The 25,950-nt window shown below is 36.1% G+C and overlaps 1 protein-coding gene across 1 annotated transcript in view; it reads left to right on the forward strand.

Annotated features, from left to right (window-relative positions):
- The first annotated feature begins 1,403 nt into the window (after positions 1 to 1,403).
- Positions 1,404 to 25,950, forward strand: part of TMPRSS11D (transmembrane serine protease 11D) — a 62,918-nt gene continuing 38,371 nt past the window's right edge. Inside the window, exon 1 of the mRNA XM_007998573.3 lies at positions 1,404 to 1,480. Within this exon, the coding sequence (XP_007996764.1) occupies positions 1,473 to 1,480 (8 nt within the window). The 5' untranslated portion in view covers positions 1,404 to 1,472. The remainder of the gene's footprint in view (positions 1,481 to 25,950) is intronic.

Consider the following 25,950-nt stretch of genomic DNA (forward strand, 5'->3'; position numbering starts at 1 on the left):
ACTGCTAATAAAGGATGAATCTTGTGAGTTTTAAATTATATAAAACTACAAAGTTATAAATATATAGCTGCTAAAAATAAAAATTAGTAATACCGATATGTTTGTGAAATAATATTAAGTATAAAAAGCATAACACAAAATTATATATCATGATATAACTATATTTAAAGGTACTTGAAGTTAACATGTAAAATTTAAAAATGTTTTGCTTATGTAAGTTTATTTTTTAAACTTTTAAATCTTGTTATATTTATTTATTTGTTGCTAAAAAAATGGCAGAATGTCAGGCATGAGATACAGTATATAAAAAATATATTTGGGAAGGGTAGAGAGTAACCACTTATTCCTGTCTCTGTTGTTTGCTTTGCACATTATATTTTAAAAAGTCAAATAATTGAACACATCTGAAGTTGCAGTACTGGAGTAAATTTAACCAGTAGTGGTCAGTGCTTTACAAGATGAAGTCAAAGAATTTTATAATTGAAAGAGTCCTTTAAGATCTCCTGATTCAACTTCCCATTTTTTTAGTAGGTACATGTGACTCATGGAGAAATAAGCAAATTTTTTTCCCTTAAGCTACACAATTAGTTGGTGAAAAAGCTAAGACTAGAATTCATATTGTAATAATAATAATATTGTAATAATTCTATTACAAGTTCCAATTCTTTAGCATTCATTAGTTCTCACAAAGTAACCCCAGTATAACCTTCCAAATTTATATCCTGCTTTGCAATGTTAGACAGGAATGCCCTTTTTCCCCTCCATGCTAGTCTTGCCTGCTTTCTTGAGCTCTCCATCCTTACCCTAACCCCCTACACACTCATACTGTCTTCTTCTATCTGCTCCTTTTCTAGTAGTAGTGTGTTAGAATACCTTTTTCAAATGATCATATTTGGAAAAAGACAAAGTGGATTTTAGTTCCAACTACTCTGTTTGCTAGTCTTACTTTGTGCACCTACTCAATTACTGCTCTTTTTCATATATTATGAGAAAAACAGCATTTAATCATAGAGATGAGGGAATTCAGAGGTAGTCCCCATTAATGTATGGAAAGTATATTCTGATAGTTCTTGGCTGGCTGTGGCGAGGTATGAGGTATATGACAGTATGATAACACGAGCAAAAGAAGTGTCAAATCCTCTTGAACTAAAAGTGATTCTACAATTGTGAAGTAGTCACAGGTTTTCACAAAATACCTGTCAACTGTAATTGTGTTTAATTTCAATTTACCAGAATAAATTTTTTACTAATTTGTGAAATTCCCTGTCTATTTTTAATTACCTTCCACAAGTCATACTATTGGTTTGCTGATTCCCTCAAACTTGTTTAACAAGTTAGATTTTAATTACATGAGATTTCCTCCTTTGTCCTCAACTATAGATCACACGTAATACATGAGAGTCATTCATTTGAGTGGGAATCTCAAAGCAGTTGAGTAGGCAGAAAAAGGAACCTCTTCATTAAGGATTAAAATGTATAGGTAAGTCCTGTTTTTGTCTCTGTAGCTTTAAAAGTTTTACTATATCTTACAGTATGGGAAAAATATAAAGAAGCTTAGGAAATTTTGACTGTGTCTAGCAGTCTTCTAGTTACTTCTCTGAAAACTTCATTGAAACTCTTAGATATTGTTTAGATAATATGTGATATTATTTCCATAAGGTACATAGTTGCTTAACTGAATTTTTTATAAAACAAATAACCACAAAAATTCAGCTTAGCGTTATGACAACGTATCTTTAAATAAGGAAGTGGTTTTGTTTCTCATGTGCAACATTTTAAAAAGTGGTATGTGGATTTTAAAATTGCAATCTGTAAATAATTCTTCTGTTGTTTAGAACTTTTTCAGGATTGTGTATTTTGACTTCCATTACAGTTTTATTGCTAGTTATTAAATAAATATGCCATAAATCCTAAAGTACACTTTTAGAAAGTAAAGACGGTATTTTTGTACTTCGTATGTAGTCATGGAATTATTTTCAAGAAATTTGTTGCTAATATTTAAGAAAAAATAATATCTCTCTGGTTTTCTTTTTAGTTAATGAATAAGTATTTTCATATACTTTCACATAAAGAAAGCAAAAATTTGTGGGATAATCAAGTCACACGTTAAAAATCTCAAAACAATGAAATAATTATATAACTTGGTATGTTTATATGTGCACTTAAGTGTATATACATGTATATTATTTTTCTATGACTACAGAAAAACATGATACTGGTAAGTCATGCTGAAAGGATCAACAAAAACATGAACAATGTGTTGGCTATAATAAGTGTAGTTGAATTTATTTTAAATCTCCTGAACACTGGAAAATTCCATCAAAAGTCAAACCATTTTAAATAATAAAAATACATATACAATTATATGCACTTGAATATATATATGAGTGAAAAGTGGATAGCTGTCTAAGCTTCCAATGATAGAAGAAATAAAATTATTTCATATTCATGTAATAGATACAAGACATTTATTAAAGTAGCTTAAAAACCTATGAAGTAATTTGCATACTGAGTTTGTTCTCATTTTATGTGAAAAAAAAACAAATCACAAAATCATGTTTACTCATCAACTACTACTTTGTAAAGCTGTACATGGGAGAAAGTCGAATACAGAACATAGGACATTTATCAGGTTTGTTATACTAAAGCAGTGAGTTTATGAATTATATTTTTTATTATTCTTAAACCATCTATAACAATGTAATATTATTTGGGTAATATAGTGCATTTTAAAACGTATTTTGCAGAAATATTTTAATTTTAAAGAAATTGCTCTGATTTTAAAATATTGCCCTTATAAGCAGCCAAGTGTATATCAAAACATCATTCAACGGAAAATAATAAAAGAAGACATGTAAATAACACAAATCCTGAAAGAGCTGTACAATTTCAGAAGGCTTTGAATCAATCAAATTTCTAAGTTGATCCATCGTACAGGAAATTTGCCAGTCAATCAGAGCCAACCTTGCCAATTACAAAGAACTCTCCTGTGGAATTTTGGTTTCTAAGGATCACACTTTTTGGAATATTTTATCTCTTTAATAGTCTGTACCTACTACTAATAAATAGTAGCTAGGTGTTTATATTATATAACGGAAGGGAAATTAAATTGTACAATATACTTTTTTAAGGTAATTCTAGGTAATTTTGGCATAATTTTAGATAAGTCTTCAGGTAATTCTGAAATATTTTTGGTTGAAAATGGGCTGCCTTGGATGGTTTGATTGCTTTTTTATAAAAATTAAACTCCTAGCTCTCTTCCAAGCTGCTGCAAGATGAAACACTCCTTTCTTTGTCTACCCTCTTCCCTTCTTTGAAGAAGGAAATCCCACCACAGGGCCCAGGAACCTGAACAGCCGTGTTACTCATTTCAGATCCTTGGTCACTTTAGATTTTCTCAGGTTCACCAAGGGAACATCTGTGCCCACCAGATTACATAAAAAGTGGGAGATGAGGTTTGGGAAATAGGATAAAGATTTATAAACTGGAATTTGGAATGTAGTTTATGGAAAGATTTAAGGTAAATGAGCATATCTCAGCTTAGGGACAGACAAGTCTTAGCAGGAGTCCTCCTACCAAACAAATCTTATTTCCATTTCTTCCCTTTTCTCAAGACGTGATTAACTGACTGCAGAGACATGCCAAAGACAATCAGATGTCCTGCCTCCCAACAGTCCAAAAGAACCTGAGACAAAAGTTGAGGGGGGAAGAGCTATCGCTGTCAAAAATGCATCCCAAATTCTGCCTGTTGTTTCAATCCTGGTTTCTGAACTGCTATAGGAACTTAGAAAAACATGCTTAATAAATTGTAAATCATTAGGCAAAGAATATATTTCTTCATAGAAATTAGACAGGTGGATACCAATTTATATTTAGTCATGAAACCCAAAATAGTGCATTTAAAGTACAAGTTGTTGCCTATAAAATCTTGGGCCACATGCTAAAGCAGCTGCTGCATTTGGCCCAAATGTTTTTCTAATGATGGTGTGGGATGGGCCTGCACACAGGAGGATGAGCTGCAGTAAGTCATCTGGGATTATATATTTTCTAGCAAATTATCCCATGCCACTGCCAACTTGTCTTCCAGAAGGCACTCCCAATCTATTTTCTCAGTAATTCGTCACTTACCTAATTCTTACGCTACTGCAACTCCCAAGTAGCTATGACTGGCACCCCTAAAATAAGTCATGAGGAAGGGAATCAATATCTACTGTTGTAAGGGAACTTAAAGTTATCCAATCCAATTTTGTAAAAGGTATTATTCCCATTTGAAGGATCCCATTCTTTTGAGCAAAGAAGACTTGGCATGATTTCACAGTTTGGGGGAGTATTCTTTCTCCAGCTTTAGTGTGTGCTTATGACATATAAAATAAAAGCACCATTCCAAGTCTAAAGTCATTAATTGGATAACTGCCTAAGATAGTTGTAAATAAAATGGACTTTGGAAAAGTTTGTACTGATGAGTCATTCAGCAGAAAGTAAAAGCAGATTCTATGGAATATTTACAATATCCATTTGCCAGAGGTTTTAACAGGTGTATCAGTGATTAATAAAATAATACATTCACTCAGGGTTCAAGGCAGTGGGGCAATAAGTCATTAATGGGCATGGTGGTGCATGTATTCTGTGTATTCCCTGAAGGCCGAGGTAGGAGGATCACTTGAGTCCAGAAGTTCAGTGTTGCAGTGAGCCATGATCGTGCCACTGCACTCCAGCTGGGGTAATGGAGCAAAAACCTATCTCAAAAAAAAAAAAAAAAAAAAAGATTAAAAATTGTAAATAAACAAAAGCCACCAAGTATATTTTTTCTAAATTAGACAAGTTTTTATTCTGACAAGCTTACTTCTTAGCCAAGATATCTACCTGAATTTAACAGTGCAAGAATAAATTAAGATGTAATGTTTCCTTCTCTGCTGAATATTTGTCAGCATAAAGACATGCCATACTATCCCCAATTTTAAAAAAATCCCTCCCTTGGCCCATATCCTCTGTCCAGCTATTGCCTCATTTCTCGTCTCCTGCTCTTAAAAGCAAAACTATTCTAAAGATCTGTCTAAACCTATTGCCTCTATTTTTATTTTCTTCCTCCATTATCTCCTTTTGCTTTTTAACTTTTTATTATTAAACATATCAAACATAAATTCTAATTTTAAAAAATGAACCTCTGAGTACGAGACATCTGTTAATAAAAATAGCATCACCAGTATCTTAGAAGACCCTGTGGGCACCTCCTGTCTACTAACTGACCTTTCCCCACTTCTCACGATGTAACTGTTACGTGGCATGGTATCTTAATTTCTTTCATTTTCTTCATGGTTTTACCATTCATAGATATATTTGTAAAAAACTTATGGTTTAGTTCAACCTGCCTTTGAAAATCATATAAATGAGAACAATATTATGTATTATATACAATAAAGTGTGCATAGCTTATTCATGTTCATAGCTATATAATATTTCGTTGTAAGACTGTCCTATAACTTAAATATTTACTTTTCTAGTATATTGCCATTACAGATAATGTAGCACTGAATACTCTTACACAGGTCCCATGGTACAAACATGCAAGAGTTTCTCTTGGCTATGTTCCTAGAAATGGATTTTCTGAGTCAAATGGTGTATGTTTTTTTATCTTGAATGCATCCTCCCTTTTCCCAGTGCAATAGTTTCTGATATTCACAGCTCTGAAACAGCTCTTGTCTTGCTCCACATTGCAAAATCCAGTGGTCAGATCTCAGTGAGTTTACATAATCACTCCACCAGAGACCATTCTTTTCTTGAAACGTGATCTTCACAGAGCTTCCAAAACACCATTCTTTCCTTTTTTTTTTTTTTTTTTTTTCCGATCCCATGGGCCAAATTTTCTCAGTTTCTGTTACTAGATTCTACCCATTTTCCTGTCCCCCAGAGTTTAAGTGCTTTTCTTCTTACATTCTGTGTGATTCCATCAGTCTCATGGTTTTCAATATTACATAAGCTAATGATTCCCTAGGATAGATGATGATCCCTTAAGTCCACTATCATTCACTGGAAAACACAAAATGCTGTTACTTCAAAGCAACTTTTAATATCATATGGCAAAATAAACCATTTTGAATCCTAAATACCTTAGTGTTTTATTTATACTTATACATCTTTTATGATATATATAATTACTCCATATATATAGATATGTTTTGAGACAGAGTCTCCCTCTGTGGCCAAGGCTAGAGTGCAGTGATGCAATCTCGGCTCACTGCAACCTCTGCCTCCCGGATTCAAGTGATTCTCCTTCCTGAGCCTCCTTATAGCTGGAATTAAAGGCACGTGTCACCACACCTTGCCAATTTTTGTATTTTTAGTAGAGACGAGGTTTCACCATGTTGGTCAGGCTGGTCTCAAACTCTTGACCTCATGATCTCATGATCTGCCTGCCTTGGCCTCCCAAAGTGCTGAGATTACAGGCATGAGCCACTGAGCCCAGCCAATTACTCCTTATATTATCATTTATTCACCCATTCATTCACTGAGTGTCTAATTTGAGTGAAGAACTGGTAGGTGCTAGGTGTACAGCACTGGAACAAAAAGGCCCAAACCTTGTTCTCATGGTGCTTGCTGAGAAGACAAACACTAAAATACATTAGGCAAGCAAATAGTTATCTAGTTATAGTTTTGGTGGTGCTATCAAGAAAAGTTTAAGGGCTTTGGGTAATTAAGATAAATGGAAAAAATCATCACTGAAAATATTTACTCTGTGGAAATCTCAGTAGGGCAAAATGTAGTCTTTACTGAAAACCACAGACCTTCCCATTCAAAAGACAACAGTTCCAGTGATTAACATGGAAATATATAATTTCATTATGATTTGTTTAATACGACGACACTGAAATAAGTATTATAATAGTGAAAACAAAACCAGTCTAGAAGCTCATGGAAGACTTCTCTGAGGAAGCATTTTTTAAGCAGAAACTTAAAGGCAGGCAAGAAACAGATCATGTTGCTTTTTGAAGACCATGTTTAGGATTTGGGATTACATCCTCAGAGAAACACAAAATTGTTAAAGATGTAGCAGGGCAGATATGTTATTACATTAGAATCTGTTTTCTTTATAAATTACCCAGTTTTAGGTCTTTTTTTTTTATTATGCTTTAAGTTCTGGGGTACATGTGCAGAATGTGCAGGTTTGTTACAAAGGTATACATATGCCATAATGGTTTTTAAAAGATGATTTTAGCTTCATATAGAGAACGATCTCTGTGGAGAAAGAAGATATATCTTTTGATGAAGGGAGACTAGTTGGAGGCTCGTTCAGTATTTCAGAAAAAGGATAAACACGGCTTGGATAAAGTGGTGGGAGTGGCAATACAACTTGAGATATGTCTAAGAAGTCAAAAGAACCAGATTTGACATTCAACTGGATGTGAAGGATAAGAGAGGTGTCAAGTATGATTTTCAAGTTTTTCACATGAGTAACTTGGTGAATTTTGGCATCATTTACTGAGAAAGAAAATGCCAGAAAAGGGTCTATTTGACGGGGCAAAAGAAGGTTGTGAAAATCAGAAAGATGATGATCAGTTCAGCTTTACAAGTGCTGAATTCTAAGCACTGAATAGAGATATGTGAAAGATGCAGCTGGATATTGTAGTCTGGAAATCATATACAGATCAATGTTTCTCAGGTGTAATTTTTGGTTTATCTCTTTCTGAATCCCCCATGCTACTTGTATAAAATGCAGAACCCTGAGACATAAGACCAGACCTACTGAAATAGTCTGGGTGGGCATTGGATTCAGTACAGGAATTTGCATTTTTCCAAGTTTTCAAATAATTCTTACTCACAAAAATTCAAGAACCATTGGCTTAGATGGTAATTGAAACTGACTGAATGAGATCAACTAGAGAGAAAGGAGAACACCCAGGACAGAGCATGGAGCCACACCAGACACTTAGGTTGACTAGAGGAGATGCAACTAGCAAAAGATTAAAAAACAAAACAAAAAAAACCACAACTTTTTATTATAGAATATTTTAAAGATATACCGAAGTACAGAGAACAATAGAATGAATCCTCACACCTATGGCCAGTTTCAAGTTACCACACCCCAGCAGCCAGTATTGTTTCCTCCATACCCTACTCACAACCAAAAGATATTTAAAGAGGAGATGGGGCCAGAAAGAAAAAAGAGGATGAAATCATGGAAAACAAAAGAAAAAGAGTGTTCCAATAAAAAGGGGTATTCAAGGGTGGGAAATGCTGCTAAGGGACTATGTAATATCCTTCTTCAGTAAGACATGAGTACTTTAAGGGAAGGACAATTATTTGGCCATTTAAAAAAATGTCCTAAGTGCTTGGCAGAATATTGCAATAAGTACTCAATAGCTATTAGTTTTTCCAACATTCATTCAATAAGCACTGTACCTATAGAGCACCCACCATGTCTTGGATTGCAAAAAACAATAAGGCTTCAGAAAAAAAGTACAGACAAAAAAGTCAAGAGGTCCAAATGCTGGCCTCTCTGTGGTACCACTTAATCTCACTGCAGATCAGTTTATTTATCTGCATAACAGCAGAGTGGATATTTTTGAAACTCTCTTCCTTTGCTAACATTCTATGATTCTACAAAATGCTATCAATCTTATAAAATATTATAAAAATATATCATGTCATACACCTTGAATATATAAAATTATATTTGTCAATTAAATATTTTAAAACAAAAATAAAATGTATATATTCTATTGCATGTTTCTGAAAAAGTATTATTTTTATCCAAAGTTAGGTTCAACATATAGAAAGACTAACAAATTTATAATTTATTGAACATACAACAGAATCTAAGTACTTTATAAACAGCATCTCAGTTATTCTTCACAACCCTCTGAGGCACGTGGCTATCTCCATTTTACGAATGAGGAAACTAAGGCTCAGAAAGGTTTTATTACTTCCCAGTGATCACATGGGTCTGTCTGATTATAAAACTCATGGTTATTACTATTGTAATATATTACCTTTCTGCATTGCCTGTGTAGTAATTAAAAACACAGGCCTCTGGACAGGACTAGTGTTTCATAGTAATCTTTATATAAAAAGAGAAGAAAAAGAATAAACAAGTACATTTGTTCAGGAGACAGAAAAAAATCCCTTTTTTATGTAACTCTTTGTGCCAGTATTTGATTCCATGGTGAGATTCACAAAGTAGACAGAGCCTTCCTTCCATCGTCTAACCTATCCTTTTACTGTACAGATTCACTTAACGAACAGATCATTAAATACTTTGGGAGATACAGCAGAAAAGAAATCACAGTCCGTGCTTGCTTTCGTTTATTTGATTTACCAAGCACTGACATAGGGCCAAATGCCAGACATTATTTGAGTTGTGTTAACACATTTTTAATTCATTGTGCTCATAACAACAAGGAGGTTAAGTACTACTGTCACTTCCATTTTGCAAACAAGGAAATTGAGGGGTTAGGTGACTTTCCAGGTTCACACAGCAAATAAATGGCAGAAATGGGATTTGAACCCAATTAGTCCAGTCTCAGGGTCTGTGCCCTCAGCTGTTATCCTATGCTGTCTCTCTCATGGAGCAGTTTATTTGTAGGGACAGGTTGTGGATGCAGAGACAGGTAATAAATATATGAGCAAACAGACCTTCCAGGGGAATAAAGTACTTGCAAAGATTGAGAGTGTGTAGGAGTGGTGGGAGGATCTATCCATGGGCTAGCCATGGGAAGGAAGAAGGAAGCTTCTTGTTAAGAAGGGAGGATAAAGAGAACAGTGTGAAGGTGATGAAGAAACTTGCTGAGTCTTCATTCAATGACAAGGAAGAAAACTGAAATCCAAAGAAGGGATTTGCCTCCTGTCGAGCAGCTTTTTCTGATTACAACAGCTTTCCCCTCTCACCCTGCCAGTATGCATACTGCCTCCCTGGATAAGAGAATATATATGCTGCATTTTTCATAAGCTCTGAGGAACACATTGTATAGGCATCAAAAGTATTCATTCCATAGACCTTGGAACTCTGTTCATTTCTTTATAACACAAAATCATCCTGGGAAAATAAAACTGAGAAGCTTGATTCTTTCCTCTGCTTCTGAAGACAATCTGGGCAAAAAGCCAGTAAGATTAAATTCAGAAGGGATTGAATGCAAGATATTGTTTTTAAAAATATATTGATGCAACTAAATATTACTCAAGCACATTTCAAAGAACTAATCTCGGGTTTAGTCCATGATTCACTAAAAGTCATCTTTTTTTCTGTGAGAACAATTACGATTTAGTACGTATGGTTAAATAGAATGAACCATGATGAATACAAATGAGGCTCTGATTCCAGTATCCACTCCTCTCTACTAAATGACCCTCAACCAGTTGCTGTGAGAAAATAATTTCAGTAAATTTCTGGATTCCCTACTCTATCATCCCCTCTGACTTATTTCACCCAATATATGTTGAAATGTCATCTTTCTTTCTTTAGGCTCTTTATTAACAGATTTTTATTTATTTAACCTGTGCATTTAATGATATATTTCTTTCTTATTCTACTCCATCATTCACAGTGCCTCCCTTCTCACCTCCTCACTCCCATCCCCAACATTTTTAACATTGTAACCAATGTTATGGTTTAGGTCTATCTACAGAAATAAAATCAAACATTGGAGGATGCCTACATTTGGAGCAAAAAACACTGCCATGAACTCCTTTAGAGTGTAATGTACCAAATTTCTCACCTCTTTGGGACACATTTTGTAGAGATAATGATGGGTGGAGAATATCTTGACACTTTCTATTGAACATTACAAATCAGATCACACTGAGCTATGTATAGGAACTTCTAAATCCTTCACTGATTTATATCCTACAGGAAGCAAACATGGATCCACCAGCCATGCGTTACTTGACAGGGAAACATTCTGAGAAATGCATCGTTAGGCAATTTTGTCCTGATGCAGGCATCGTAGAGTATACTTAGATACACCTAGATGATATAACCTACTACACACCTAGGCTATGCAGTCTATTACTCCTTGGCTACAGACCTGTATAGCACATTACTGTACTGAATACCATAGGCAATTGTAACACAGTAGTAAATATTTGTGTATCTACATATATCTAAACATAGAAAAGGTACAGTCAAAATGTGTATAACAATTGTATGGGACCACTGCCATACATGTGATCTGTGATTGACAAAGATGTTGTTATATGTTTCATGACTGTAGTTCTATAATAGGGTCAGTATATTTTGATGAAGCAGTAAGTTCAGGTTTTGAACATTTCATCATAATCCTATAGCAAAGAGGATTGCCTATTTACTTGGGCTTTAGGAAATAGAGAAGGATCTATTATGCCTTCAGTACAATCACTCCACTTTTCTCTGATCTTTTCTAATATAATTGTATCTAGAACCCTTGCTACACAAAACATAGTCTTTGAACCAATAGCATTTACGTTACCTGGGAGCTTGTTGGAAATGCAGACTCAGGTCCAACCCAGATTCACTAATTTAAAATTTGCATTTTAATTGGCAATTCACATATCCACTAAAAATTGAGAAGTGCTAGACTAAAGAACTTATTTCACCCAATATGTGCTGAAATGTCATCTTTCTTTCTTTAGGCTCTTTATTAATAGATTTTTATTTATCTAACCTGTGCATTTAATGATATATTTCTTTCCTATTTATTCTACTCCATCATTCATGCTACAAGCTACAAGTTACAAGCTTAGTCTCCCAGATTCCCAAAATGGAAGAGAGGGGTACAGTAAGACATTTCCTTGTGTATTTAAATACGAATAAACATGTCTCTGAGTGTGCAATAGATTTCCCCATTCCTCTCCTGCAGAAACACCGAATGCCTTGGCAAGTTAGAACTCACAGAGCAGCACGTTCCTGAGTTCCAGGAATACTGTGCTCCTCGAAATGCTAGGTATTTCCGAAATAAATGTTTCTGTGCTTTGATAAGTTTGGGAAACACTGCTGTTTCATCAGTTCAGGCTACAGAAGGAAAAGAAGTAATAGAATTGGAAATATGCAAAGAGCAATTGACTTTTTGTCATTTGGCATCTTGAGGTTAAACATGAACTTTTCTCTAGGCTTTCCCAGTCCTTTTTCCACTCTGACATATGACAGTGATGAAAATATGTGACACATCTCCATGGGTCCAACCAGGTTTAAAGCAATTCCCAATGCACTATTTGTAATTCCACCCAGAACACAAAAACAAACAAAAAAAAATGCACATGAGTGGGAAGAACATTATCCTAGAATTAAGTAGTTTAAATTGCATAAGAAGTAAATCATTTCAAAACTCGGATGCATTTTAACCATTATGTGTAACAAATTGTTTGTCATTAATACTAACAGACTCCTGTATTCCAGTGTCTCACTAACAATTGCTACCTAGGAAACAGCATTGAAACCTGAACTGAGTGGGCTATTGAGTCTTTTTCTGTTCTGGAAGTTTAAGTCCACCCTCATTGTCAATTACACACAGGAAACTTGGTAATTTTATTATTCCACTAAGTTAACAATCACTAAAAGATAAATTTAATTTTAACCACTTTATTGAAATAAAATTATAAAACAGAAACTTCATGTGTTTAAGGTGTGATGATTCAATGATAGCTAGTATATGTACAGAGATGTGCAACCATCATCAAAATCCAATTTCAAAATATTTTCATCATCCTCAAAGATATTCAAATACATGTGATATTCAACTACTCATTTCCCAAAGAGCATTTTTACAATAAAATATCACATATTTAAACTGTCATGAATATTTCTTCATAATTTGCGGTAGCTGGCAAAATTATTTTGTGCTAATAAAGGTTAGAAGACATCTTTAGTTAAAAATAAAGCGGGGGAGAGGAAAGAAAATGAAAAGAAAGAATGAAAGAAAGGAGAAAGAAAACGTATCTATTTGGAAACTGAATCCAAACAGGGAAAAATTTTATTTTGGCCATTTTAGGGGGAAATAGGCAAGGAAGCAAGCAAGTCTGTAAACAGTTTTTCCTTGGTTTGAAACTGGTGTGGTCTTCATGGCTCTGTCAATGATTATACTTTGTAGAACTCAGAAAAAAAATATTAACATTGAACAGCAGTGCCCTCTACAGTATATATTGGGCTATCCCTGACTAGCATTAATCAGTAAGGAGATAGCTAACCCGTCAGGGCTCTCTCTGTTATGGTTCTTGGTAACAGGTTACAAACACTCAGTGCATGTTCTTAAACACCAGTAGAGTCAATAAAGTATTGCTCCCATCACTTCACAAATCTGGTGACTGCTAGACAAATTTACTTAAAATCTTAGCATCATAAAGTTCCAGAAAAAAATATTTCCATTTGTTCTGTTGTTTCCAAATCATTTTGTCAGACTCACCTTTGTAGATGGTGCCACCCCTACCATGACATCACCATGCTCATTTGCAGACAGAAAAGCCTTCATAATCTGAATTATAGAAGCAAGAATCCACACTTTGGGCAGATGTAAAATGCCAGAAAATATTACTTTCCTTAGCAAAGTAAGTGTATATTAAGTGTAAGAGAACAGTAATGAGAACATGTCTTTAAGTCTTCAACTGATTCTTCACAGAAATGGCAAGTAGTCTTCAGACATCTATTAATAATCATGCAAAGCTGACCCTATTATTAAATGTGGGGATAGATGCTGAGTGAAGGAAAACATGGCAAACTTTCCTGACTTGTGTCAGCAGCATTCTCGAAACCCTACTCAGCAGTCTATACCATCCTCCTAGCTATACCATTGCTTGAAGAAGATGGGGTATGAGAGTGACAATACAGATATACCATCTCCTTCCTCAGTTTAAAATCAGATACATAGCATATGAGGATCAGAAACAGCATCTGAAAATTCTTGCCTTGCAAATTATGAATGCAGAGCTGTATCACAGCTCTGACTTGAAAGGGAAACACTCTGAATTTCTTTAAATAAGTCTTCTGTAGTCAAGAAGTTCTTTCCCTGGAAAGGCTACAAATTAGTCTGACTAATGAATAAAGACTCTTGGCTTTGGTATTCGTCACCTTCCTTTATAGACTTTTCAATACCAGAATCAATTCCTGCTCTTAGCCAATGCCTTCCTAGGAACAGTTTTTGAATGTATTAAATATACAGACGCCAGAGTAATGAGATCACTGTCTTTTACAAAAAGGCATTATTAATGAATTGGTAGAAAGGAAGAAAGGAAGGAACATAAAAATCCTCACCTTTATGGAGCTTCTTAACTGGTGGAGGGAGACAGATAACAAACAAAATAAGTAAATTGTGGGGTATATTAGAAAGTTATAAGTGTACTGCAAAATAATAAAGCAAATAATAATAATAAAGCAGAGAGAGGAGGTGCAATTTTAAATAGGGTACTTAGCAAGGTTTCACTGAGAAGACAACAATTGAGCCAAGACATACAAGAGGCCAGGGAGCAAGACCTGTGAAAACCTGAGGTAAGAGCGTTCCAGGCAGAAGGAAGAACAAGCACAAAGTCCCAGAGGTAGAGAGGTCCTACTGTGCTTGAGGAGCAGCAGAGAGGCCAGGATGTCTGGAACAGGAATATGGAGGCAGAGTGAAGTTAGAGATAAAGTCAGAGACTTAAGGACATATGGAACCACATTAGAAGTTCCTGGAAGTAGTGTCTTGATGCAGCACCAAGAAATTAAGAGGCAAAATAGTACAAGATAAATACCCATGGCTATCCTGGATGTCTAATAAACATGTTCACTATGAAATTTTTATTTTAAATATTCTAGAAAATCTTAAAATATGCAAAAACGATGTAGCCACACACAAGAAAAGCGTATGACACTCAGCATGAAGTCCTTAGTGGGTGATCAGTGTAGCACCACAGATAGGGTAGCTTGTGCCAAGATCATCTTTTTTAATTAGAGACTTCCTTCCATTTTTAGCAGGGAAGGGTGTTTGCTAAAAAAAAAAAAAAAAGGAGCACAAATTTGCAAAATAGCAAATAAAAATAAGGGTTGAGCCTATATCTGTGAACTACTTGGAACAATCTATATAAAATTAAACCTTTGACCTTGGTCTCATTATAGCATACCCTAAGTACCTAAAATAACCAGCTACTGATTGATGGCTTAATGTGGTAGGTGTGGTCCTTCTACCAACTTATTAAATAACTACACACCCAAGCAGCCAGCATGAGTAATTATTTTTGTTGTTTTCATTCATTACCAGTAACGCTTTAAGAATTAGCACGCACTAGTAAATGAAGTACAGACCAAATTTAATATTTCTTTCTTTTCTATTTGTAAGCCACAGTTTACAAATATGAAACAAATGAAACAAAAGTTTCGTTTTCCCTGGGTCATAAATCACTCTCTGTGTTTTTAGCCTCACATGTAAAATTATTTCACTTATGGCAATGGTATGATCATATGATTATAAGCATTAATTGATAGGTTCCTAAATTATATACATGTTATATTGCATATATATTGTAAGTTACAAACATTATTATAAATTATATAACATATATGTAATCATAATTGCCAATTGTTTCCTCTTCTTATTAGATACCTAAGGCTATAGTAATGGGAACTTCTTTATTATATCAAATTCATGTGTGTCTACATATATGCCTAGAGATTTTATATTGAAGGTCTGTATTTTTTAATCCAAAGGCAGTGAAATAAGTGGTTTCCAATACTCTTTTTCAGAGCTTCAAATACTACCTGTAAGATAATGACTTCAAAAAAAATACTTCCAGTCCCAAGACCTTTGCTCAGCTGAGACCCGTCTGAACAGCTGACTGCTAGGAATTAACACAAAAATACTAACAGTTACTGAAGTCTCAAAACAACTCAAATTGTCTAGTCATGTGACCAGTATAACTAAATCCCCGGTCACAGAAGCTCAATCTTCAAAGTTTCATCTTGGACTTCCACTCTTGCCCCTGACACTGAATTCTCTATGAGGGAATGGTCCTAATTCTTCGTCTTTCACATTTTTCTCAACCCTCTCTTTTCCACACACGCAGCCTCTACATGGCCCTTGGCACTTCATATCCCATTAATGGATTAATAAATCTGTCTGTGCGATGAGACCTCCTGCCTCATAACTCCCGCCTCTTGCAGCCCAACCGGGCCACCAGATTAACCTTTCTAAAATACTGCTGCTTTTCTTTAACTCTTCATTTCAAAAAGCTCATTGATACCCTAAGGCCAAGAAAGAGTCCAAACCCATTACTCACAAAGTCTTCCATAATCTTGACCAGCCTTATTTTTCTAGATTATTTTCCATCTGCTCTCCTATAAGCACCACACTGGGCCAATTACTTTTCATCAAACACACTTTGCACTTCTGCCTCTTCCGTTCCCATTTTTTCATTTACCCAGAAGGCCTACCCATCTTTCAAGGCATAGCACACATGTCACATTTTCTATGAAGATTGGTGGCATTTCCTCCTCCCTCCTCTGAGTGAAGGAATTTTTATTATAGTTTTAAGGGGTAAAAGTGCAGTTTTATTACATGGATGTATTGCATTGTTATGAAATCTAGACTTTTAGTGTAGCCTTCACCTGAATAGGGTACACTGTACACATTAAGTAATTTCTCATCCTTCATTTCCCTCCCACCGTTCCATGTCTCCATTATTCTACTCTCTCTGTCCGTGTGCACACATTATTTAACTACCGTGTATAAGGCAGAACATGCAATCTTTGACTTTTTAAAAATCTTTTTGTTTTTATTATACTTTAAGTTCTGGGATACGTGTGCAGAATGTGCAGCTTTGTTACATAGGTATACACGTGCCATGGTGGTTTGCTGCACCCATCAACCCGTCATCTACTAGGTATTTCTCCTAATGCTATCCCTCCCCTAGCCCCCTAGCCCCCAATAGGCCCCGATGTGTGACGTTCCCCTCCTTGTGTCCATGTGTTCTCATTGTTCAACTCCCACTTATGAATGAGAACATGAGGTGTTTGGTTTTCTGTTCCTGTGGTAGTTTGCTGAGAATGATGGTTTCCAGCTTCATCCACGTCCCTGCAAAGGACATGAACTCATCCTTTTTATGGCTGCACAGTATTCCATGGTGTATATGTGCCACATTTTCTTTTTTTTTTTTTTTCAGTAAGAACTTTTTTTATTGTTTACTTTTTAGTTTCAGTAGTTTTAGGGGTACAAGTGGTTTTTGGTTACATGGATGAGTTCTTTAGTAGTAAATTCTGAGATATCGGCACAACTATCACCCAAGCAAGTGTACACTGTACCCAGCATTTAGTCTTCTATCCCTCATCCACCTCCCAACCTCCTCCCGCTCAGGCCCCACAGTCCACTATCACTGTGTATTTTTGTGTCCTCCTAGCTTAGCTCCCACTTACAAGTGAGAACACACAGTATTTGATTTTCCATTCCTGAGTTACTTAGGTAAAAAAATTCTTAATACAAGGCTGATCAACCCATGTTGCCTTTTTTTCTTACTCTCTCAAAGTTATAACCCAAATCGAAAAACACAAGCTCTTCTGCAGAGAGGTGGACTGATTCCTAGACAGGGGCTAAGAGGCCCGTCTTGACTCCTCTCTGCTTTCTGTGTTCCAGTTCACCAGCCATGCTCCCGGGGGCCTGAGCCGCTCTTGTCTGCTACCGGCCACCCGACTGCAGCTTCCCTCCCTGAGGCCCTGATTCTTGCTTCCTGAGTGTGAACTTCCTCCTGTCATTTACAGCTGGCTGTGCTTCACACTGTAAATGTGAATTTACAGCTGTGCTGCACACCTGGCCGGGGGCGAGGGGGGCTGGTGCTTGGATATCCCAGACAATGTATATCAGGACAGTGACTGTAACAATTTTGGCAGATGGTAGGGAAGTGTCTTGTGGGAACCTTTTCATAATTTGCACCAAGTCCCCATTTGGGATAGTGTTGGGGCTGCTCAAATCTTTCTTTTTTTATTATTATACTTTAAGTTCTAGGGTACATGCGCACAACGTGCGAGTTTGTTACACATGTATACATGTACCATGTTGGTTTGCTGCACCCATTAACTCGTCATTTACATTAGGTATATCTCCTAATGCTATCCCTCCCACCTCCCCCACCCCACAACAGGCCCCGGTGTGTGATGTTCCCCTTCCTGTGTCCAAGTGTTCTCATTGTTCTATTCCCGCCTATAAGTGAGAACATGCGGTGTTTGGTTTTTTGTCCCTGCGATAGTTTGCTGAGAATGATGGTTTCCAGCTTCACCCATGTCCCTACAAAGGACATGAACTCATCCTTTTTTATGGCTGGATAGTATTCTATGGTGTATATGTGCCACATTTTCTTAATCCAGTCTATCATTGATGGACATCTGGGTTGGTTCCAAGTCTCTGCTATTATGAATAGTGTCACAATAAACATACATGTGCATGTGTCTTTATAGCAGCATGATTTATAATCCTTTGGTTATATACCCAGTAATGGGATGGCTGGGTCAAATGGTATTTCTAGTTATAGATCCTTGAGGAATTTCCCCACTGTCTCCAAAATGGATGAACCAGTTTGCAGTCCCACCAATGGTTTAAAAGTCTTCCTATTTCTCCACATCCTCTCCAGCACCTGTTGTTTCCTGACTTTAATAACTGCCATTCTAACTGATGTGAGATGGTATCTCATTGTGGTTTTGATCTGCATTTCTCTGATGGCCAGTGATGATGAGCATTTTTCCATGTGTCTGTTGGCTGCATAAATGTCTTCTTTTGAGAAGTGTCTGTTCATAACCTTCACCCACTTTTTGATGGGGTTGTATTTTTCTTGTAAATTTGTTTGAGTTCTTTGTAGGTTCTGGATATTAGCCCTTTGTCAGATGAGTAGATTGCAAAAATTTTCTCCCATTCTGTAGGTTGCCTGCTCACTCTGATGGTAGTTTTCTGTTTTTGTTTTTGTTTTTGCTGTGCAGAAGCTCTTTAGTTTAATGAGATCCCATTTGTCAACTTTGGCTTTTGTTGCCGTTGCTTTTGGTGTTTTAGACATGAAGTCCTTGCCCATGCCTATCCTGAATGGTATTGCCCAGGTTTTCTTCTAGGGTTTTTATAGTTTTACATCTAATATTTAAGTCATTAATCCATCTTGAATTAATTTTTGTATAAGGTGTAAGGAAGAGATCCAGTTTCAGCTTTCTACATATGGCTAGCCAGTTTTCCCAACATCATTTATTAAATAGGAAATTCTTTCCCCATTTCTTGTTTTTGTCAGGTTTGTCAAAGGTCAGATGGTTGTAGATGTGCGGTATTATTTCTGAAGGCTCTGTTCTGTTCTACTGGTCTATATCTCTGTTTTGGTACCAGTACCATGCTGTTTTGGTTACTGCAGCCTTGTAGTATAGCTTGAAGTCAGGTAGCGTGATGCCTCCAGCTTTGTTCTTTTTGCTTAGGATTGTCTTGGCAGTGCAGGCTCTTTTTTGGTTCCATATGAACTTTAAAGTAGTTTTTTCCAATCTGTGAAGAAAGTCATTGGTAGCTTGATGGGGATGGCATTAAATCTGTAAATTATCTTGGGCAGTATGGCCATTTTTACAATATTGATTCTTCCTGTCTATGAATGTGGAATGTTCTTCCATTTGTTTGTGTGCTCTTTTATTTCGTTGAGTAGTGGTTTGTAGTTCTCCTTGAAGAGGTTCTTCACATCTCTTGTAAACTGGATTCCCAGGTATTTTATTCTATTTGAAGCAATTGTGAATGGGAGTTCACTCATGATTTTGCTGTTTGTCTGTTATTAGTGTATAAGAATGCTTGTGATTTTTGCACATTGATTTTGTATCCTGAGACTTTGCTGAAGTTGCTTATCAGCTTAAGGAGATTTGGGGCTGAGACAATGGAGTTTTCTAAATATACAATCATGTCATCTGCAAACAGGAAACTTGACTTCCTCTTTTCCTAATTGAATATTTTTTTATTTCTTTCTCCTGCCTGATTGCCCTGGCCAGAACTTCCAACACTATGCTGAATAGGAGTGGTGAAAGAGGGCATCCTTGTCTTGTGCCAGTTTTCAAAGGGAATGTTTCCAGTTTTTGCCCATTCAGTACGATATTGGCTGTGGGTTTCTCATAAATAGCTCTTATTATTTTGAGATATGTTCCATCAATATCCAATTTATTGAGAGTTTTTAGCATGAAGGGCTGTTGAATTTTGTCAAAGGTTTTTTCTGCATCTATTGAGATAGTGATGTGGTTCTTGTCTTTGGTTCTGTTTATATGCTGGATTACATTTATTGATTTGCATATGTTGAACCAGCCTTGCATCCCAGGGATGAAGCCATCTTGATCGTGGTGGATAAGCTTTTTGATGTGCTGCTGGATTCAGTTTGCCAGTATTTTATTGAGGATTTTTGCATCGATGTTCATCAAGGATATTGGTCTAAAATTCTCTTTTTTTGTTATGTCTCTGCCAGGCTTTGGTATCAGGATGATGACGGCCTCATAAAATGAGTTAGGGAGGATTCCCTCTTTTTCTATTGATCGGAATAGTTTCAGAAGGAATGGTACCAGCTCCTCCTTGTATCTCTGGTAGAATTCGGCTGTTAATCCGTCTGGTGCTGGACTATTTTTGGTTGGTAGGCTATTAATGATTGCCTCAATTTCAGAACCTGTTACTGGTCTATTCAGAAATTCAACTTCTTCCTGGTTTAGTCTTGGGAGGGTGTATGTGTCCAGGAATTTATCCATTTCTTCTAGATTTTCTAGTTTTTTTGTTTGTTTGTTTGTTTGTTTTTCCCCCACAGAGGTTTATAGTATTCTCTGATGGTAGTTTGTATTTCTGTGGGATGGGTGGTGAAATCCCATTTATCATTTTTTATTGCATCTATTGGATTCTTCTCTCTTTTCTTCTTTATTAGTCTTGCCAGTAGTCTATCAATTTTGTTGATCTTTTCAAAAAAAACCAACTCCTGCATTTATTGATTTTTTGAAGGGTTTTTTGTGTCTCTATCTCCTTCAGTTCTGCTCTGATCTTAGTTATTTCTTGCCTTCTGCTAGCTTTTGAATGTGTTTGTTTTTACCTCTCTAGTTCTTTTCATTGTGGTGTTAGGGTGCCGATTTTATATTTTTCCTGCTTTCTTTTGTGGGCATTTAAATTTTAAATTTCCCTCTACACACTACTCATTGGTTTCAAAGAACATCTTTATTTCTGCCTTCGTTTCACTATGTACGCAGTAGTCATTCAGGAGCAAGTTGTTCAGTTTCCATGTAGTTGAGCAGTTTTGAGTGAGTTTCTTAATCCTGAATTCTAGTTTGATTGCACTGTGGTCTGAGAGACAGTTTGCTATAATTTCTGTTCTTTTACATTAGCTGAGGAGTGCTTTACTTCTAACTATGTGGTCAATTTTGGAATAAGTGTGATGTACTGAGAAGAATATACATTCTGTTGATTTGGGGTGAAGAGTTCTGTAGATGTCTATTAGGTCTGCTTGGTGCAGAGCTGAGTTCCATACCTGGATATCCTTTTTCTGCTTGTTAGTTTTCCTTCTAACAGTCAGGACCCGCAGCTGCAGGTCCATTGGAATTTGCTGGAGGTCCACTCCAGACCCTGTTTGCCTAGGTATCAGTAGCCAGTAGCGGAGGCTGCAGGACAGCGAACATTTCTGAATATCAAATGTTGCTGCCTGATCATTCCTCTGGAAGCTTCATCTCAGAAGGATACCCCACCATGTGAGGTGTCAGTCTGCCCCTACTGGGGGGTGCCTCCCAGTTAGGCTACTCTGGGGTCAGGGACCCACTTGAGGAGGTAGTCTGTCTGTTCTCAGATCTCAAACTCCATGCTGGGAGAACCACTACTCTCTTCAAAGCTGTCAAACAGGGACATTTAAGTCTGCAGTGGTTTCTGCTGCCTTTTGTTCGGCTATCCCCTGTCCCCAGAGGTGGCGTCTACAGACGCAAGCAGGCCTCCTTGAGCTGCGGTGGGTTCCACCCAGTTCCAGTTTCCCTGCAGCTTTGTTTACCTACTCAAGCCTCAGCAATGGCGGGTGCACCTCCCCCCACCTCACTGCCACTTTGCAGTTCAATCTCAGACCCGTGCTAGCAATGAGGGAGGCTCCGTGGTTGTGGGACCCTCTGAGCCAGGTGCGGGATATAATCTCCTGGTGTGCCCTTTGCTAAGACCCTTGGAAAAGTGCAGTGTTAGGGTTGGAGTGATCCGATTTTCCAGGTGCCATCTGTCACAGCTTCCCTTGGCTAGGAAAGAGATTTCCCTGACCCCTTGCACTTCCCAGGTGAGATCATGCCTCGCCCTGCTTTGGCTCACGCTGGGTGGGCTGCACCCACTCTCCTGCACCCACTGTCTGACAAGCCCCTGTAAGATGAGCCGGGTACCTCAGTTGGAAATGCAGAAATCACCCGTCTTTTGTGTCACTTACGCTGGGAGCTATAGACTGGAGCTGTTCCTATTCGGCCATCTTGTGCCACAATATTTGATTTTTTGTTTCTGAATTGTTTCACTTAAGATAGTAGCCTCCAGTTCCATCCATATTGCTGTAAAAGACACGATTTTATTCCTTTTATGGTTGAGTAGTGTTCTGATATATATATATATATGTATATTTCTCTAATGATCTGTTGATAGACACTTAGATTTAATGCACATCTTTGCTATTATAAATAGTGCTGCAATAAACATATGAGTACTAGTAATTTTTGATATAATTTCTTTTCCTTTGGGTAGATACCCAATAGTTGGATTGCTGGATCAAATGGTAGTTCTATTTTTAATTCTTTGAGAAGTCTCCATATTGTTTTTCATAGAGGTTTTACTAATTTACTTTTTCACCAAAAGTGTGTAAGTGTTCCCTTTTCTCTGCATCCTCACCAACATCTGTTGTACCCTGACTTTCTCATAACCGTTCTGACGGGTGTAACAGGTTATCTCATTGTGGTTTTAATTTGCACTTCTCTGATTAGTGATATTGAGCATTTTTTCATGTGTTTGTGGCTATTTGTATGTCTCTTTTGAGAAATGTCTATTCATGTCCTCAGTCCACTCTTTAATGGGGTTATTGTATAATTTTGCTGTTTTTATTTGAGTTCCTTATACCTTCTAGACATTAGTCTTTTGTAAGATGCATAGCTTGCAAATATTTTCTCCCATTTTTTAGGTTGTCTGTTCACTCTGTTGATTATTTCTTTTGCTGTGCAGAAGTTTTTTAGTTTAAGTATCATTTTTCTATTTTTATTTTGTTGCATTTGCTTTTGAGGACTTAGTCATAAATTATTTGCCTAGGTTAATGTCCAAAAGTTTTCCCTACATTTTCTTCTAGCATTTTAAGAGTTTCAGATCTTAAATTTAAGTCTTTAATCCATCTTGACTTAATTTTTGCATATGGTGAGAGATAGAGGTCCGATTTTACTCTTTGATATATAGCAATCCAGTTTTACCACCACCATTTATTAAATGGGGTGTCCTTTCCCTAGTGTATGTTTTTGTCAACTCTCTCAAAGGTCAGTTGGCTCTAGGTATGTGACTTTATTTCTGGGTTCTCTATTCTGTTTCATTGATCTATGTGTCTATTTTTATGCCAGTATGATGCTGTTTTGGTTACTATAGCTTTGTAGTATAATTTGACGTTCATGTCATATGATACCTCCAGCATTGCTCTTTTTGCTTAGAATTGCTTTGGCTATTTGGCTCTTTGTTTTGGTTTTATATGAATTTTAGGATTTTTTCCCAATTCTGTGAAAAATGACATTGGTGTTGTGATAGGGATTTAATTGGATTTGTAGATTGCTTTGAGAAGTACAGTCATTTTAATGACATTTATTCTTCTGATGCATGAGCATAGGATGGTTTTCCATTTGTTTGTATCATCTCCATTTCTTTTATCAGTGTTTTGTAATTTTCCTTGTAGAGATCTTTTACTTCCTCGGTTAAATACATTCCTAGGTATTTTATTTTTTAATCTATTGTAAGTAGGATTGACTTATTGATTTGGTTCTCAGCTTGGTCATTATTGGTGTATAAAAATGCTACTGAGTTTTGTACATTGACTTTGTATCCTGAGACATTCCTGAATTCATTTATCAAATCTAGGAGTCTTTTGGAGGACTTTTAAGAATTTTCTAGGTATAAGATCATATTGTCAGCAGAGATAATTTGACTTCCTCTTTTCCAAGTTGGATGTCTTTTATTTATTTCTCTTGCCTGATAGCTCTTCTATGACTTCAAATAATGTGTTTAATGATGTGATGAAAGTGGGCATCCTTGCTTTGTTCCAATTCTTTGGTGGAATGCTTTCAACTTTTCCCTGCACAGTATGATGTTAGCTGTGGGTTTGTCATATATGGTTTTTATTATTTGGAGGTATACTCCCTTTATGCCTAGCTTGCAAGGGTTTTTATCAGGAAGGGATGCTAAATTTTATCAAATACCTTTTTCTGTATCTATTGAGATGATCATATGGTTTGGTTTCTAATTCTGTTTATGTGGTGAATCACATTTATCAATTTGTGTATGTTGAATCACACTTGCATCCCTGGAACAACCCAGTTGACCACGGCATATTATCATTTTTATGTCCTATTGGATTCAGTTTTCTAGTATTTTGTTGAGGATTTTTATATAGCATTCATCAGGGATGTTGGCCTATAATTTTCCCTTTTTGTGTGTGTGCCCTTGTCTCGTTTTGGTATTGGAGTAATACTGGTGTCATAGAACGAGTTAGAAAATATTTCCTCCCTCTCAATATTTTGGAACAATTTCATTAGGATTGGTATCAGTTTTTCTTTATACATCTGGTAGAATTTGGCTGCGAATGCATCTGGTCCTGGGATTTTTATTGTTGTTGAAAGATTTTTTTTTTCTTATTCAATTGTACTACTCATTATTGGTCTGGTCGGAATTTCTATTTTTGCCTGGTTTAATCTGTAAATTAAACTTGGTAGATTTCTACCTGGTTACATGTTTCCAGGAATTTATTGATTTGCTCTAGGTTTTCTAGTTTTTGAGCGTAGAGTTATTCATAGTAGTGTCTAACGGTCTTTGTATTCCTATGATATCATTGTAATGTCTCCTTTTCCATTTCTGATTTTGTTTATTTGAATCTGCTCTTTTTTTCTTGGCTAGTCTAGGTAGTGGTCTATCAATTGTTTCATCTTTTCAAGTAACCAACCTTTTATTTCATTGATCCTTTGTAATTGAGGGGTCTAAATTTTATTTAGTTCTACTCTGATCATTGTTATTTATTGTCTTCTACTAGCTTAGAGTTTGGTTTGTTCTTGTTTTTCTAGTTCCTTAAGGTGTATCATTAGGCTGTTAATATGTGATCTTTTAATTTTTTTGACATTGGCATTTAATGCCATAAAATTCCTTCTTAACACGTTTTTGCTATATTTTAGAGGGTTTGATATGTTTTGTCCCCATTTTCATCCATTTCAAAATTTTTTTAATTCCCTCTTTATTTCATTATATCATTCAGGAGCATGTTGGTTTTTTTTTTTTTTCTTGTTGCTGGTTTTTTTTTTTTTTTCATGTTTTTATATAGTTTTAAGAGTTCCTCCTGGTATTGATTTCTAGTTTTAGACCATTGTAATTTGAGAAGATACTTGATATGATGATTTTTTAAAGTTTCTTCAGACTTGTTTTGTGGCTTAATATATGATCTATCTTGGAGAATGTTCCATGTACTGATAAGAATGTATATTCTGTGATAGTTAGGCATAATTTTCTGTAAATGTCTATTAGGTCCATTTGGTTTAAGAACAATTTAAGTCCATTTTTTCTTTGTTGATTTTGTGTCTTGATGATCTGTCTAGTACTGTCAGAGGGGGTGTTGAAGTTTTTCATCGTTATTGTATTCTTATCTCTTTACTTAAGTGTGGTAATATTTGTTTTATGCATATTGGTGCTCTAGTGTTGGATATGTATATATTTAGGATTGTTATATCTTCTTGTTGAGTCGATTCTGTTATCATTATATAACTTTCTTTGTCTTTTTTTTTTTTTTTACTATTGTTGATTTAAACCCTGTTTTATCTGA

This window comes from Chlorocebus sabaeus, chromosome 7 (assembly GCF_047675955.1).
Source record: "Chlorocebus sabaeus isolate Y175 chromosome 7, mChlSab1.0.hap1, whole genome shotgun sequence".
Classification (NCBI taxonomy): domain Eukaryota; kingdom Metazoa; phylum Chordata; class Mammalia; order Primates; family Cercopithecidae; genus Chlorocebus; species Chlorocebus sabaeus.